This window comes from Orbilia oligospora (genome assembly GCF_000225545.1).
Source record: "Orbilia oligospora ATCC 24927 unplaced genomic scaffold scaffold00054, whole genome shotgun sequence".
In the NCBI taxonomy this organism is placed as follows: domain Eukaryota; kingdom Fungi; phylum Ascomycota; class Orbiliomycetes; order Orbiliales; family Orbiliaceae; genus Orbilia; species Orbilia oligospora.
In genome coordinates this window covers 1,703,030-1,717,431 of record NW_011645611.1, presented here as the reverse complement: position 1 = coordinate 1,717,431, position 14,402 = coordinate 1,703,030, and the positions used below count along the sequence as shown (strand labels likewise).

The following is a 14,402-nucleotide window of genomic DNA, read 5'->3' as shown; positions in this document are numbered from 1 at the left end:
TAGCTGAATTCGAACTATATTCGCAGACAAAACATGCACGGCAGAGCATGCATTTAGATCTTTGGGCTGCCAAATGTGAGAGTGGCCACGGGCGACTTAATAGAACTCCTCGGTTTATTACATATCGTATAGAAAAGGCTTAATTATGTAGTTCCAGAAATATAAAATATGTATTTTCTATCATGGGGTTTAAATTAACCCATAAGACAACTAACGCCAACATAGAAATGGGTCCCCTTCCACACAATCCACAGTTTGATAGCAAATAACAAGACCACGTTGATAAGACGAAGCAATTTGATCCCAATATAGCAAAACACCACCGATTAGTTATCAGTTTCTGCCGTCTCTTGGCCAATGTTCCGAATTCCCTTTCTGTCCCTAACCAAAGAAGCAGGAGCCGCAGGCATAGGTTGAACATACAATCTCAGACCCATCTTCCCTCCTTCCGATTCTCGAACACATAAGGACTAGACCGACACACTTGGATTTTTTGGATTGTGGATCGAGGCAAGCTCGGTCCCCTGGTGGGCCAGCTCCGCAACACTCGCAGAGCTGCTTTTTACCAGTCCAGCACGAGCCACCATTCCCTATGTTTTGATGTTTTATTAGCTTTTACACCTCGTAGGCTTATCTCAACGGGTTTATTTGTACACTGAAATCCCTGTAAACTACTTACCGGAGCTTGAAAAATTTCCTGTCCCTTTGCAGACACGACCAGCTACTTTAGCAGGGCATTTGGAGTCACAAAATGGTGCTGTGCCTTCCCAGTACTGAAAACAACTGGCAGTTGCTAGTTCGACAAGGCCAGAGGCAAGGATAACGGTAGCGGTGCTAAGAATTGACAGCTTCATGATTTGGATGTTGGCTTATGTTTGATTTTACAACCAAATGTATAATTTTCGATTGGTAACGAAATAGGGCCTTCAATACGTATATATATTAGAAGAGAGAAAATGCTTGGGCGGATTGAATAGGCTTGATTTACTCTACCGCAGTCTAATTGCAATGCAGGGAGTCTAGATTATAGGATGCCTCCTGTACAGTGCAGGATAAAGCAGTTCGTATAATCATACGGTATTTATAAACTATAAAAAAACTTTTTGAATTAGGTGTGATGATACATTTCAGCTATTCTATCGACGCCAGCATTGCGTCTATGGCAACCAAGAGTCTCGAGGCATAGAAACTAAGCGTAGGAGCTGTGAAAGGCAGATAATTGTGAAAGAGGCGTCTAGTGCTAACGGTCGAAAACGCATGTTTTCACGAATTCGAATTCACCAAAATCATAATTATATGAAAATTTCAAATTTGCAAAGCCACTACTCCTAGTACACAATACAGGAAATATGTCGCTTAGTTGTTGGAATATACTTAGAAACGTAATAGCCAATATCTCGGCACTAGCATTTCGCTCAGACTTTCCTTAATCGTCACATCGAGTTGGGTGAACGTTTTATGTGTAGTTTGTGATAAATTTGGTGATTTATCAACATTGCACTTAAGGTTTCACAAGGCCTTAAGGCTGCATGGAAGTCAACGGTATTTCCGATATCCTTCAAGCCCAAGCTATGTAACACAAAGAGCAACTTGTGATTGGATTGCTTGATTCCTTCGGCCTTTGGGGTATCTAATGAAGTCTTATGTAAAGGTACAGCTATTCGTTGTGGTCGATCCTGTAACGTAACATCCTGTCCGAGAATGGAGTAGATATCCGCCAGGGCAAAGCAAAGCAATGCCCTCACAAAACCAAACATATTGCGGAACTTGCCGTCTCCTTCTAAAAGACAATTAATTAACAGGGACGAGGCTATGCATTTTCATCTCATGATGGGTAGTGCGCGGCGGCGCCTGCTTGCAATTATATTCGACGTTCAATGACAGCCAATCGGTACAGAATATCCGAATGTAAGGCTGGTCCGAATACTTAAGTTAGTTTTGGATATATACACAACAGCAAAATAAGGATGATTTAGCCTTGCCTGCAGAGATACTTTGTAAAGCAACCCTTTAAATGAATAAAAAATAATTCAAAAGTGAAATTTTTTTCGTTAAATCGAAATCTAGATATCTTCGAAAAACGTATGAAATGAACCCAAGTTGCTACGAAAGATACATATACTAGTCAGTTAGCTGGAGCCTCTAGGCAATACCATACAATTTTTACCCGTTTGGCCCGCCAGCTAGCTGCGGCGTGACATATTACAGACTGCTCCAACCTTAATCATAACTGAGGACAGTCTATCAGTCGAGGATAATCAGATAGTACTACAATATCAGCATGTACATACGTACGCCGTAGCCTGCACATGCACATGCATATATGTAAAGTAGCTATAGCTATAATTTCGATTCCAATAATGTTTCAGTCTTTCAAATCTCATTGAACTGTTTCCTATTCATGGCCTCGTCATAATTATATTTACCGCAAATTTAACTCCCCTCTTTTTTATTTCAATCTTAAATCGTCTCTAGATACTCAAGTAGATACCGCTAACTCAACCTCGATTTAGCCGATAGCGTAATAGCTATAGTGCGGCATATTGTGGCTAGATCTGTGCGGCACAAGCAAGTCGGCACTGGAAATCGCTGCTTCTTTAAGGCAAAAGCCACGAAACTGAAAGTGCAGTATTGTGCATGTGTCTGTCCATCGACCCCACTTTTCGGATAATCTGGACCGTAACATGGCTGAGAGCCAAGAACGATTCGAAAGTGCAGTTTCATTAATCATTGCATAGACAAGTACAATCCCTTTGTGTGTTAGTTCGACTCCGCAGACGACAAATTCGCAATCTTAGGAACCGATATCACAAATTTCCCCTCCGTAATTCTTAATATCATACGTAGCCGTACCCGCGTATACATACCCGTCGGCATTTCACATCCCATCGATATCACCACTGTCCCGATTGATCCGAACATTGCGGAGTACGTACTTGGAATCGATTGTGTTGGAGGGCTCGGAAGCAGCCGTTGACACACTAACGTTTGACTGCGGCTTTTATCTTGGCTTAATCGAATCGGCACGTTCACTTGCACCTACTTGCAGGCAGTTGCCTTCGCTAGACCTAAGGCGCCTCAGCTGCGGCTTATCCTTTCCTTCTCTTCCCCATCCTCGACTCCTCGGCGCTGTCGTACGAATTCACGGTTCCGTTTTCTTTCCTGGACCGACCTCTGGCTGGTTTCGATTCTGATATTATCTCGCATTAAACAATCATCTCGTTTGATTCTTTGACTCTGTATCTGCGTACGCAAGCATTCCTCAGCCTTCGACATGTCGTACTATCCGGGCAGCCACGCCCACCAGCAGAATCAACAGCAGGGCCAGTATTACCCTCCCCAGGGTCCTCCACCGCAGGGAGGAGGAGGTTACTATTCGTAAGTTCAGGTTGCCGTTCAATACGTTCAACATATACTCGACCCTCCGACTGATCCGTAGACCCTTTGCCCAGACCACCTCCCCATCATCAGCAAGGGTATGGTAACTACCCACAACCACAGAATCAGTATAGCTCCCCGCCTCCACAGTACCCTCCTCAACAGCAGTATGGTAACTACGGCCCACCATCTGGACCACCCCCGGGGCCCGAATATAACTACCCGGTAGGCATACTTTACTGAAGATAAATTAACTACGGCCTATCTTACAAGAAACTTTCATGTCTAGCCGCAGAATCAGCAGCAATATGGAAATTATGGCCCACCCTCGGGACCACCTCCACAGGGTGGTGGGTTTTATCCACCACCGAACGTCCAACATGTCCACCATCCCAATCAGAACTACGGGCACACTGAGGGCCCCCGACCAAGTATGAACTCTATAATTATCGATTGAGTTGATATCAGAAAATAACTAATAAATCGTGCAGACATGGCAAGTTATAACAACAATGAATATGCGAGAGGAAATCACAACGCTCCTCGGCCAGTGCAAGGTCCACAGTCATTTGGACAGGGACTCAACTACAATTGGGTTCCCAGCAAGTGCACCGGACGTAGAAAGGCCTTGTTGATCGGTATCAACTATTTTGGACAGCGTGGACAACTTAGGGGTTGCATTAACGACGTTCGTGACTTCCCTACCTTTCTCATAATCGTTCATTCACTAATTAGAAAAAATATTAGGTCAAAAATATGAAAACTTTCTTGAACGAGCGTTATGGATACGCCTTGGAAGATATGGTTATCTTAACTGATGATCAGCAGAATCCATCCAGTCAGCCTACAAAGGCGAATATTCTCAGAGCTATGCATTGGTTGGTGAAAGATGCAAGGCCAGATGACTCCCTCTTCTTTCATTACTCTGGTCACGGCGGTCAGCAGAAAGATACAGATGGTGATGAAGACGATGGTGAGATCTATCAATGCTATCAATGTACCTTGTGGGCTTTGCTAATATAGATACAGGGTATGATGAGACAATTTATCCCGTCGACTTCCGTACTTCAGGTATGATTGTTGATGATGAGATGCACAGAATCATGTAAGTTAAACTCACTCCTCTTAAACCACAACAACTTCTCTTGCTAATACTATAGAATAGGGTCTCTTCACTCCAGCCGGGTGTCAGATTAACAGCCATCTTTGACTCCTGTCACTCCGGATCAGCCTTGGATCTACCATATCTCTACTCCACCAAAGGTGTGCTCAAGGAACCAGATCTGGCCAAAGAGGCTGGTATGGGTCTTCTCGGCGCTCTCGCTTCGTTCAGCCGGAACGATCTTGCTGGCGCTGCTTCATCAATTACTGGGATAATTAAGAAGGTTACTGTTGGAGCTAAAGCTAATGATGTGGCGAAACGAACCAAAACATCTCCCGCAGATGTTATTCAGTGGTCTGGTTCCAAGGATGTTCAAACATCGTATGTACTCCATCTTATTTTATTTTTTTTACCGCCATTTTCTCAAGCTTAATATACTAACAATATTGCTTAGCGCTGATACCTTTGAAGGCGGTGAGGCAACTGGCGCCATGAGCTATGCATTCATCAGCGCCTTAAAGAAAGACCCACAGCAGAGTTACCACCAGCTTCTTAATAACATTCGTGAAGAGTTGGAAGGTAAATATCAACAAAAGCCACAGTTGAGCTGTAGCCATCCATTAGGTGAGTTCTTGGTCGTATATTTATCCCGATACCATCAATATCGTATACCTCCCTAACACCAATTTCAATTTAGACACAACCACTTTGTATGTTATGTGAACTACTAGCGGAGGATGAGATTCCTTCCGAGGAAGATTGGGGCCCTTCCCTGCATTTTTTCGTTTTTAGAATGGAGTCTTTGGAAGGAACGACGGGAAGAGCGAGACTTACTGTGTATGTCGGAATGTCATTCTTTGTTTAAGCCACACACGCCTGGCTTCTCTTGCGGTACAGTACTTTTGGGCAGGCAATGTATCTTTACTCCTTTGTATCTAGGTACCTACTTACTTATGGTTTATATGTCCCCGAACCACCCATCCCATCTCCACTTCCCTAGAAACGGGACGTTATGCTTGTTGAAGTGATCTGGCTTCTGATCTGACACCAAAATACGTTGACATAAATATTGTAGACGCTCTGCTTTGTAAATCCAGACATATTTACCTTATGGCCTTGAATCCCCTCCTCGTCCCTTCTTCTTCCTTACCATATCTCTTCGCCTTTGATCTCTCCATGTATCCCTTACTTTCACCACTCTCGGACTTGCCTTCCTTCATATCTTTCGAATTTTCTCCTATCCCGTATTGACGTCTTCAAGAGATCGCCGCCAGCATGTCTGGTCCGTCGAAAATTCCTCCTGCAAAGAAACCTGGGCTTTCTAAAACTTATACCAGTTCACAATCAAACCTTCGTCTCGCGGCTACTTCCCAAAGCGCCTCTAGCTCCAGGAATAACTCGCCAAATCGAAGTGTCTTTGCACAAAACCCTCCTCGAGCTTCTCTTCGACCTGCCAGGCAGGCCCAATCTGCCACAAGTACTAGTCAGGATAGCCAGACCACCGAACTCCCCACCATACCTTCGAATGATACGGCCGAAAGCCCTGTAGCACCCGGGCCCAAATTGCTTGCTGAGCTAAAAGGTACGATTAGGCTCTATAATTGCTTATCAACCTTCAGAATTATATCATGCCTTGATGGCCTCAAGTACTCTAATTGACTTTGGTAGATCGCTCTATTGAGGAGACCCTTCGCGAGCTCAAACCAAAAAAATCTGAGACTTCGCCAACTAGGTGGGCGAAACTATACGAGAATGCAAAAGGATATAACAGCCTTATGAGGTGGTATGACGGGGCGAACGATGATTCCGACGATGACGGCCCTCCTTCTGACGAGGGACCTCTGGGGGAAGATAGCAAAGGCAAAACCCCTATCAGTGACCAGGGGAGCGCAACCCCCGCTGTGGATAACAGGCGAAATCAAGCAGGGCCTAGCGATTCCCAAGCTTCGGGTGGACCTAGCCCTCTCGGGCAAGAAGAGGAAGAAGAGGACCCTGATGCCATTACGGCAGCACCATTCTTGCCCGAGGTACCTGCAGACGAATTCGGCAAGCCAATCGACCTGACAAAGCATCCACATCCAAATGCACATACCAAAACCTACGATTCCCGCAAGAATTTACCTCCCCCCAAAACAGTTCAGGATGATCCATATGCATATCCAGGTTCCCACCCACATAAGATGCGCCACAGTGGATGCAAACACGAGTCGCGCGATGAAGTCGTATGCGAGGAGACCCAACCGCAAAACTGCCGGTATAATCAGAGTTTAGAAGTAGGTGGCATGTGCGAAAGCTGCACAGCGGCCAACATCCCCGATCCTACCTTGTCTAGGAGCCAAAAAATTCGACGATCAATTAGGGGTGTCGGCAGTTGGATTGGTCGGACAGCTCGAACAATCGCCCGTGGCGCTCGCCGAAAGCCTATACCTGAGAATATGCGACAGAACCCTGCTCCTCCAGAACCAGGCAGTTCAGGGGGGCAGAGAGAGCATGTAGGATCATCTGCTGGTGCAGGGCCATCAGGAACACAAAGATCATACAACCAACGAGGGGCATCCGGAGCCGGCTCTACAGCGCGCCGTACTAGCCAAGGCGGGGATGGACAAAGTGGAGAAGGACAGACATTTGAGGGTCGCGGGCCGGCGCCAGGTACAGCCGGTCTTCCTCGACTTAATCAACCAATGACCCCAGAACAACAGGAAACACTCCGGAGAATGCGAGGGCCGACTGGCAGTTCTGTCGGGGCTGGTGGAGCTGATCCAACACTTCATGTCGACGACGAATCCGACAAGTCTTAGAATCTTTTAAGACTCGAGCATTTGCTAAAGGACGACTAATAAAGAGGCTTCATGCTATCGTATGGGCTCTGAGCCACAGTATATATGTGCTCAAACTTTTTTTTCTTCTATTCTCGTAACTAACGGGTTTACCAGGATAGTGATGTTATGGACTAGGGTTTCTATGTTTGGGGCCCTCATTGTACCATCAGACTCTTGTTCTTTCCTATTTTCTCTTTCCCCTTCATCCGTTGAAACTCTCCTTTGATTGGGCTCCTGTTGGAATATTTTTATGTTCGCGCGCTTTCGGTTAGCTCGAAGGGTTTATCGATATGCATGTGCCGTGGTTTAGTCGGTTCATTTGAAAGGATGAAATGAAAAGACTAAACTCTGATATATGAACCCTATCCTTCCGATATTAGTGTGAAACTTTTAGGGGATTGGTATGTATCATTTCTCTCTTGTGTATTTCCCGGATTTCCAGCGGGCGCCCCATATACAATAGTACACTTCGATCCAAACGGGTTGAGGGCGTAATTATGTGTTGGGATAATGTTGGATATTTCGACCACGACTATTCCAAATTTGGAAAGGCCCAGATCGAGGATATATACGAATCGAGATCAGTTTATAGATTTACAGGTTGCGAATGCATCCCATTCCCCAAGTGCCGGGGACCGGGTTTTAAGACGTGGGGTTCTCACATGGGAGACTTCAACTAAAGAAAAGGGAACACGGAGAGCTAGAGCGGTTTGCACTAATTGTATACTAATATAACAAAATTGTAGATACTTATGAAGAAGAAGAAAAAATACAAAAAAAGAAAAAAGAGGAAACAAAGAAGCAGAGGAGGAGGAACAAGAAAAAGGGACTTTGTGAATATGGAAATCGCGCCTGTAGCTTTCGCAAGACTGATGGATATATCGCAATCTAAAGTATAGTTAAAATGATTCCCGTTGTTATTTTTTTTTTTCTACTCTTTTTTTTTGTTGTTGTTGTGAAGTGTGTATATATGTATCTTTTGATCTTTGCTTGCCATGAATCCCTTGCTTTTTTCTTTTTAGATCTCTCTCTCTTTTCTCCCTGTCTCTGTCTCTGTCTCTAGATGTTCCTCTTTTAACCCCCCGCATTCTTTTTTTTTTTAGATAAAGGTTTACCATTTTTTTGTTTTCTGATATGACCAACTCACTCCTCCCCCCCCAGGTTTATCTTATTCTATTCTTCCTCTTTACCACCCCCCCCCTCTCTTTTTTTTTCTTATTTCGCAAGTATAAAAATTCGCCGTGTACAAATGAGATTACAAGGACGCAGGAAGTCACAGTCAAGTATGTAGGAGGGAAGAAGAAGAAGAAGGAGAAAAAAGTATGGAGACAAATGAGAAATTGTTCCCGATGTGGAGATGTAAGAAAGCTTTGAAGATGGATATGGCTTGCCAGTTGTTCCCGTGTAAAAAGAAAAGAATAGAAAAGAAAGGAAGAGAAATAATGCATGCAAAAAGTAGTACATTCTGGAGATAGATATATAAAAAAAGAAAAGAAAAGAAAAGGATACCATGGAACGATACGCCGAAAGGAGAGAAATAACAGGTGTAGAAATACAACAAGTAGAATGGAAGTAGTATCGAGAACCAATTTGTTTAGAAATAAAAAAAGAAACAAAAGGACCGTGCACACAAAAGCAATCTTACGATGATAGTAGTGACCCTGAAGCTAGCTAGTTGATTGGTACCGAAGCTTTAGAGGACAATAGTCGCTACCGGCCGGCCGTTTGGAAGAAAGTGAGGCGTTCTCCCTGCTTGTCGAACCACGCAGCCAGCTAAAAGAATCAGTTCTGAACTATTGTTGAAAATTGTCGCACCGGAATGTAGGAGGGTCGTAACCAGGTAGGTGTGGTGTTTCGAAAGGGTTCTCTTAACCAAATAAAGGAGAAAGCAATTACAGGAAAAGATTCTTTCGAAGAAAAGAAGGGAGGTAGCGTACTGTTAATGGCGCACTGTGTAAAATCTTTAAGTTGCTAATAGTGAAGATTTCTCTGTCGTCGGGTTTTCATCGAGGTTAATGCTGTCTATTGTCGGATATCTGTCGTATCATGTTATCCGATTCCTCGACGAGTTGGGTTGAAAATGCTGAGTTTGTGTGATGAATTAATGCGTAGAGGTTCTAATATGGTCGAATTGGCTCGATGGTCTAGTAACCGTCGGCACCGCTGACTCCATTTCCTATGTGATGGCCAAAAGCGTCGGCATAACCGCCTTGGCCTTTTTCGATGAAGGTTGGATTTAGCGCTAGCCTCGACGATGTAGCCTGATATGTTGATTCCTAATTTGATGACGAACCTGCACCTGCTGTTGATCCGGATGGACCGCTTCTGGATTCCCCTCCCCTCGACAGAGTCTGGAGTAGTTAGTTTCTCGAACAACATACCATTGCTGTACCTGCATCTAAAGCTGGCTATCGACTGAGGTGGGGTCAACATACTTCTCTGTATTTGGCAAGATAGATCTTCAAAGCCTCCGCATAATTCTCGAAGCCAAGAGAGGTCATTGCGAATAGAATGTCTTCTCCGTTCACTGTCTTTCGTTTTTCCTGTTGACACTTCTCGGAAGCTAAATGGCCAGTTCGAGTTAGTTCCCGCTACAGAAAACTACAAACTTTGTCTCAGGATAGCCCTCGACCGTGTCTTACCTTCGCTGGTGATAAACGAGATGAACTCGCTCACGCATTCCTGCATGCACTCTTTCGCTTCTTTTGCTATCTTTGCATTTTCTGGAAGTGCCGTCTTCATGATACGGGCAACTGCATGATCATCAGATACCGTCAGCATGGATGTATTCTCAACTGCATGTCAAAACGATGCATAAAGAGCAATCAATGTCCCACTGAAGCTGGGAAAAGAAATCACTCAAGCGGGGGTGCGGATTGCTGCATGATAACGCAAGACATCCGGCCAATAGGCGAGATTTCGGCGTAGATGGGGATAGCGTCGAACTAGGGTTTCTCGCGATAGAAGCCAATCATAGATCGCATCATGTACCCAAGCGGCATGATACATGAGGTTGGGGACCTTGATCGAAATAATGCGAGTGTTCGAAAAGCTAAAAGAAGAGGAATAAAAAAAAATAAAAAAAGGGGGGGTAGTGTAGATAAAACCAAAAAAATGACTTGCAGATGTTCCATCGGGATCACTCAAGGATCAAAATTTTTTGATATAAAGAAGTTTAAGCAGACACTAGCTGCATAAGGTTTGTATATATGGCGAGAAAGGAAACCAATAGAGCCATTAGAAACTCACCATTCGCGATGGGCAACCATCGATCTTGTTCTTTTACCTCGAATTCGTACATTGCAGGTTGCTCCTGTTCTTTGTCTTCGGTTTCTGGGGATTGAACATCCTCCTCATGAGGCCCCTCAGCCTTTGACGGGGAGGCACTCATGCTTATAGACTTTTGCTAAAAACTAGGGCTTCCACGCGAAAGACACAAAAGATAGGCTTGCTCTTTCGTATTTCGCCTCACTCTATTTTCCGATCCGTGGGATTGCCAGGAAACTAGCCTAGACTAATGACGTGTCAGCAATGCCTTCTGACCCCCAAAAGGTAATCAATCGAGGCAACCGGCAAAAGGAAAGATTCAGGTAAAGGGCAAAGCTTATTCACCCCCTTCCTAAAGGTCTCGTGTTGGCGGTGCAGAGAAGCCCTGGGAAGACTGTCGAAGCGAAGATCACCAACAAAGCGACTGTGAACACGGGAGGATGTATGCAGGTCAATGTCGTGTAAAGTCTGGGGGTGCGTCGAAGGGTAAAGTGTGATGATGATGCGTAATATGCGTGTGAAAGCTGCAGGAGCGGATGCAAGGCTAACGTATCCTGGAAAGGTGTGCCTTCTACGTGGGGAGGGTGCAGGAAGGAGGGAGGATGGTGATCGAGAGAGAAGGATGACTAGCAGCAATATGTGGAGAAAACTAGTTATTGATGTTACCGACCCTCCCACAGGAAGCTCACAACAACAACAATGCAATAGTACCCTTTTTTTTCCCCCCTCTCTCTCCTCTTTCGAAGCGTACGAGAGAAGGACTTGAAGTTGACTCCCAAAAGTCAAATATCAATAATGCAAAAATAAGCTGTACTTACGGCAAGGGATGAAAGAGGTATTCAGCGAACAGTAATTGCAGCCCGTGAGACTGTCTCTCTCACTCTAATATTGCTCGCTGCTGCGTGGGCCTATAATATTTCCCCAAGCCTATCGATTGGCCAGTATCAGTGCTGATCTAAAACAGACAATATCGTGGCAGATGCCCAAAACGAGAGTTGAGGCCATCCGCGCCATAATTCTGAAGATTAACCATCTGAGGGTGAGAGAAGAAAAAAAAAAAAGTTCGACCCTGTAGACGGTGAATTGGCCGGGCATGAATTCCTTCCTGGCAGCCGCAGCAGACCTGTAGAGGTATGTGCCCCGGGAGTCGGATAGTGGGTATCGAAAGGAGCGACCTACACAAAAATACAATGAGATTCCCTGTCTAGCTTCTACGTCAGAAGGTGTCAGGTAAAGTAAAGCAGGCTGATTCTATCGACAAGGTTTAAAAAAAATCAGCCATCAAATTGCAAGGTTAAGCTGCAGGCACTGACAATTGCGTATCTTGTTCCATCGACGAACTCGAAGGAGCGAAAATTTTCTTCTATGGGTGTATATAAATGGGGACGGACAACAACATGTTGCATATTTTAGCGGATGTGTTTATGCAGCAAGGACCCACGTCGTCTGGCCTCGTCGCTAGGGTAGCTGGTAGTCCTTGCCTGGCTTTCGAATATGCAGAAACAGCATGCTGCCCGGAGGCTGTGGCAGGTGCTTTGGAACATGCCGCAGGAGCACGCTCCAGCCGACGTGATGCAGACAGCGTGGAGGCCGTTAATGGAGGCAGGAAAAGGCAGGAAAGGCAGCCTGCAGCAGGAAAGGCAAAAGCAGTAAAGGCGGAAGCAGTAAAAAGCAGAAGTAGTAGAAGCAGAATCAGAATCAGAAGCAGCGGTATCGGACCGGATATCTCGTAGACGCTGGTGGGCTTTTCAAGTGTGTTGCGCAAAGATCATAAACCAGGACAGTTTGTCTGCATCATTTTGGTTCGCGGACAGGCTGTGTTTTCGCCTGACAGGACAGACCACCCCCATGCAACACAAGCTTGAAGTCTTGATCAACTTGGGAGTATTCGGGAGATGGTGGTTGGTAGGCAGGTAGGTAGGTAGTTACTTATGTAAAACGTCGAACGGTAACGTAATGTAACTCAAGTGTGTATCTGTAAGTATACGGATGTGTATACTTCTTCTTCTTCTTTCTTCTCAGTGTATGTGGCTGCCAGCTAGCTATGTCTTCGGCCAGCAAGTGACGGCAATCTTGTGCTTCGGCAAGCTTAACTGCTGTCTGCATATGCAACGACAAGGGCAGAGGTAAAAAAGCAGCAAGGAAAAGAAAAACGGATCAAGCTTAGGGTCGGTACTAACCTTAAGTAACCCCCGGGTTTAAAAAAATAAAAATAAAACCTGAAAACCGAAAACCGAAAAATGAAAAATGGAAATGAACCGCTGGTAGACACCTGATAGGCTCCCCCAATCGATCTGCGCGTCTGAATTTGTGGCTGTTGGCGGTTCCTCGGTCCACCCAAGGAAATTGCTGCTTTTCGATTCGAGCTCTTTCACAGGTCCGAGTTTATATATGATATAACCAACTGGTGCCCCCGGTCTGCTCGGAGTAGGCGACCGACCAAAATGTTAGTGAAAAACGACTAGGTTTTAGATGGTACGGCCGGCTCGGGTGCTAGCTTTGTGGTTGGAACGCGGGAATGGTCGTGAATCGTGGACTGGACAAGACAAGACAAGGCAAGAAGGGGAGCACGAGAAAGGATAACTCGGGTTTCTCTTTTCGGGGCACAAAGGTTACCAATTCGGATTGCGAAACAATCAAAATGAAAAAAAGGATTTGAGTGCGAGTGTGAGGGAGAAAGAAAACGCGAGGCACACGCGGAACTGAAGATGAAGAACCGGAATATGAAGCTGGGGAGTCTGATCAGTTCTGGTGAATTGAATTTGAATTGAATTGGAACTGAATCCAATCCGGTCCAGAACGTACACAGAGTAACGTAAGAAAATTAAAATACCTGGAGAAAAGCAGAAAACGGGGGGGCGTTTTTTTTTTTTTTTTTTTTACTTCCGTACTTGCAATTGGGTCTGGTACCGAGATCTTGCTTGATAGCTCTTGTGCTCGTTCAGAAGCAGGAACTTACAAGTTGCAGCTCGATCTCGATCTATTTTAGTGTTGGAGGACTTGAAAGAGCGAGAGATTGGGATTGGTCGAAAAGCCGTGAGGAAGGAAGAAGATTGGTCGAGGTTGGTCGAGGTTGGGCGAATGAGGTGGCGAGTTTGAGCCTTTTCAACTCGCAAACATCTTAATAACATCCATCCCACAGCACAACCACCGAGAAAAACTCTTAACTTACTTAGCTAAGCTAAGCTAGTTGATAATTACTTACACAAGGACATTACCTCTTCCGTATTTAATTCGGGTTGAAGTCTGTTCTTGAATTAGCGGCGGCCGGGCTTCAGGTATCTGATCAGGTATTATTCAGGTATCAGGCTCAATATCCTCCAAATCAAGCTAAGCTTCCACCCCCCCCCCCCCCTTGACATCACGTTTTTCTTATTATTATCATCATCATCATTTCGGAGAGCTCAACGTTGACATCACGGCAGGTGCAAGAAATCGCACTTCGGTCAGCGTACGAAAAGTCCTCTTTCGGCCGGCTGCTGTCCTTGCACGGAATACTCTACCGGTGTACGTACGTACGGTGTACACACGAAAAGAATAGACACACCAGCGTGCTATGACCGCTGCTGATGGAGAGCTCAATCGCAGGTTTCAGGTTTGCCATCTGTAATATTGGCCCCTGGCTATGTTATGACACGAGCTGGAAAAACCCTGGCCGTTCTTTCCTCCCCTTCCTTCCCTTCCTTCCCTTCCTTCCTATCTATCTCTGCACTGGAAGTTTCTGCAATAAACTACATATACCCGGCATAATCATCGTTACCACCGGAAGAATCGGTGAACGGAGGACACGCACATGCCCTTGCAATGGTTCCTGTTCGATTCGAGAAAACTCAAAA

General features: G+C 45.2%; 5 protein-coding genes across 5 annotated transcripts; 3 read left to right on the top strand and 2 right to left on the bottom strand.

Annotated features, from left to right (window-relative positions):
• Positions 1-381: 381 nt before the first annotated feature.
• Positions 382-854, bottom strand: AOL_s00054g532 (uncharacterized protein; the record flags this gene model as incomplete). The annotated part of the gene is made up of 2 exons (XM_011121848.1): positions 382-590; positions 680-854. 2 exons carry the CDS (start codon positions 852-854, stop codon positions 382-384), a joined length of 384 nt encoding a protein of 127 aa, XP_011120150.1.
• Positions 855-3,274: 2,420 nt separating this feature from the next.
• Positions 3,275-5,203, top strand: AOL_s00054g531 (uncharacterized protein; the record flags this gene model as incomplete). The annotated part of the gene is made up of 9 exons (XM_011121847.1): positions 3,275-3,378; positions 3,453-3,603; positions 3,668-3,809; positions 3,870-4,066; positions 4,126-4,351; positions 4,408-4,483; positions 4,544-4,861; positions 4,935-5,104; positions 5,178-5,203. 9 exons carry the CDS (start codon positions 3,275-3,277, stop codon positions 5,201-5,203), a joined length of 1,410 nt encoding a protein of 469 aa, XP_011120149.1.
• Positions 5,204-5,755: 552 nt separating this feature from the next.
• AOL_s00054g530 (uncharacterized protein) lies at positions 5,756-7,278 on the top strand (the record flags this gene model as incomplete). The annotated part of the gene is made up of 2 exons (XM_011121846.1): positions 5,756-6,062; positions 6,149-7,278. The coding sequence occupies 2 exons, from the start codon at positions 5,756-5,758 to the stop codon at positions 7,276-7,278; spliced, it is 1,437 nt and encodes a 478-aa protein (XP_011120148.1).
• A 2,165-nt stretch (positions 7,279-9,443) lies between these two features.
• Positions 9,444-10,690, bottom strand: AOL_s00054g529 (uncharacterized protein; the record flags this gene model as incomplete). The annotated part of the gene is made up of 5 exons (XM_011121845.1): positions 9,444-9,514; positions 9,593-9,650; positions 9,735-9,862; positions 9,942-10,052; positions 10,549-10,690. 5 exons carry the CDS (start codon positions 10,688-10,690, stop codon positions 9,444-9,446), a joined length of 510 nt encoding a protein of 169 aa, XP_011120147.1.
• Positions 10,691-11,963: 1,273 nt separating this feature from the next.
• AOL_s00054g528 (uncharacterized protein) lies at positions 11,964-12,299 on the top strand (the record flags this gene model as incomplete). The annotated part of the gene is made up of 1 exon (XM_011121844.1): positions 11,964-12,299. One exon carries the CDS (start codon positions 11,964-11,966, stop codon positions 12,297-12,299), a length of 336 nt encoding a protein of 111 aa, XP_011120146.1.
• Between the last annotated feature and the right edge of the window lie 2,103 nt (positions 12,300-14,402).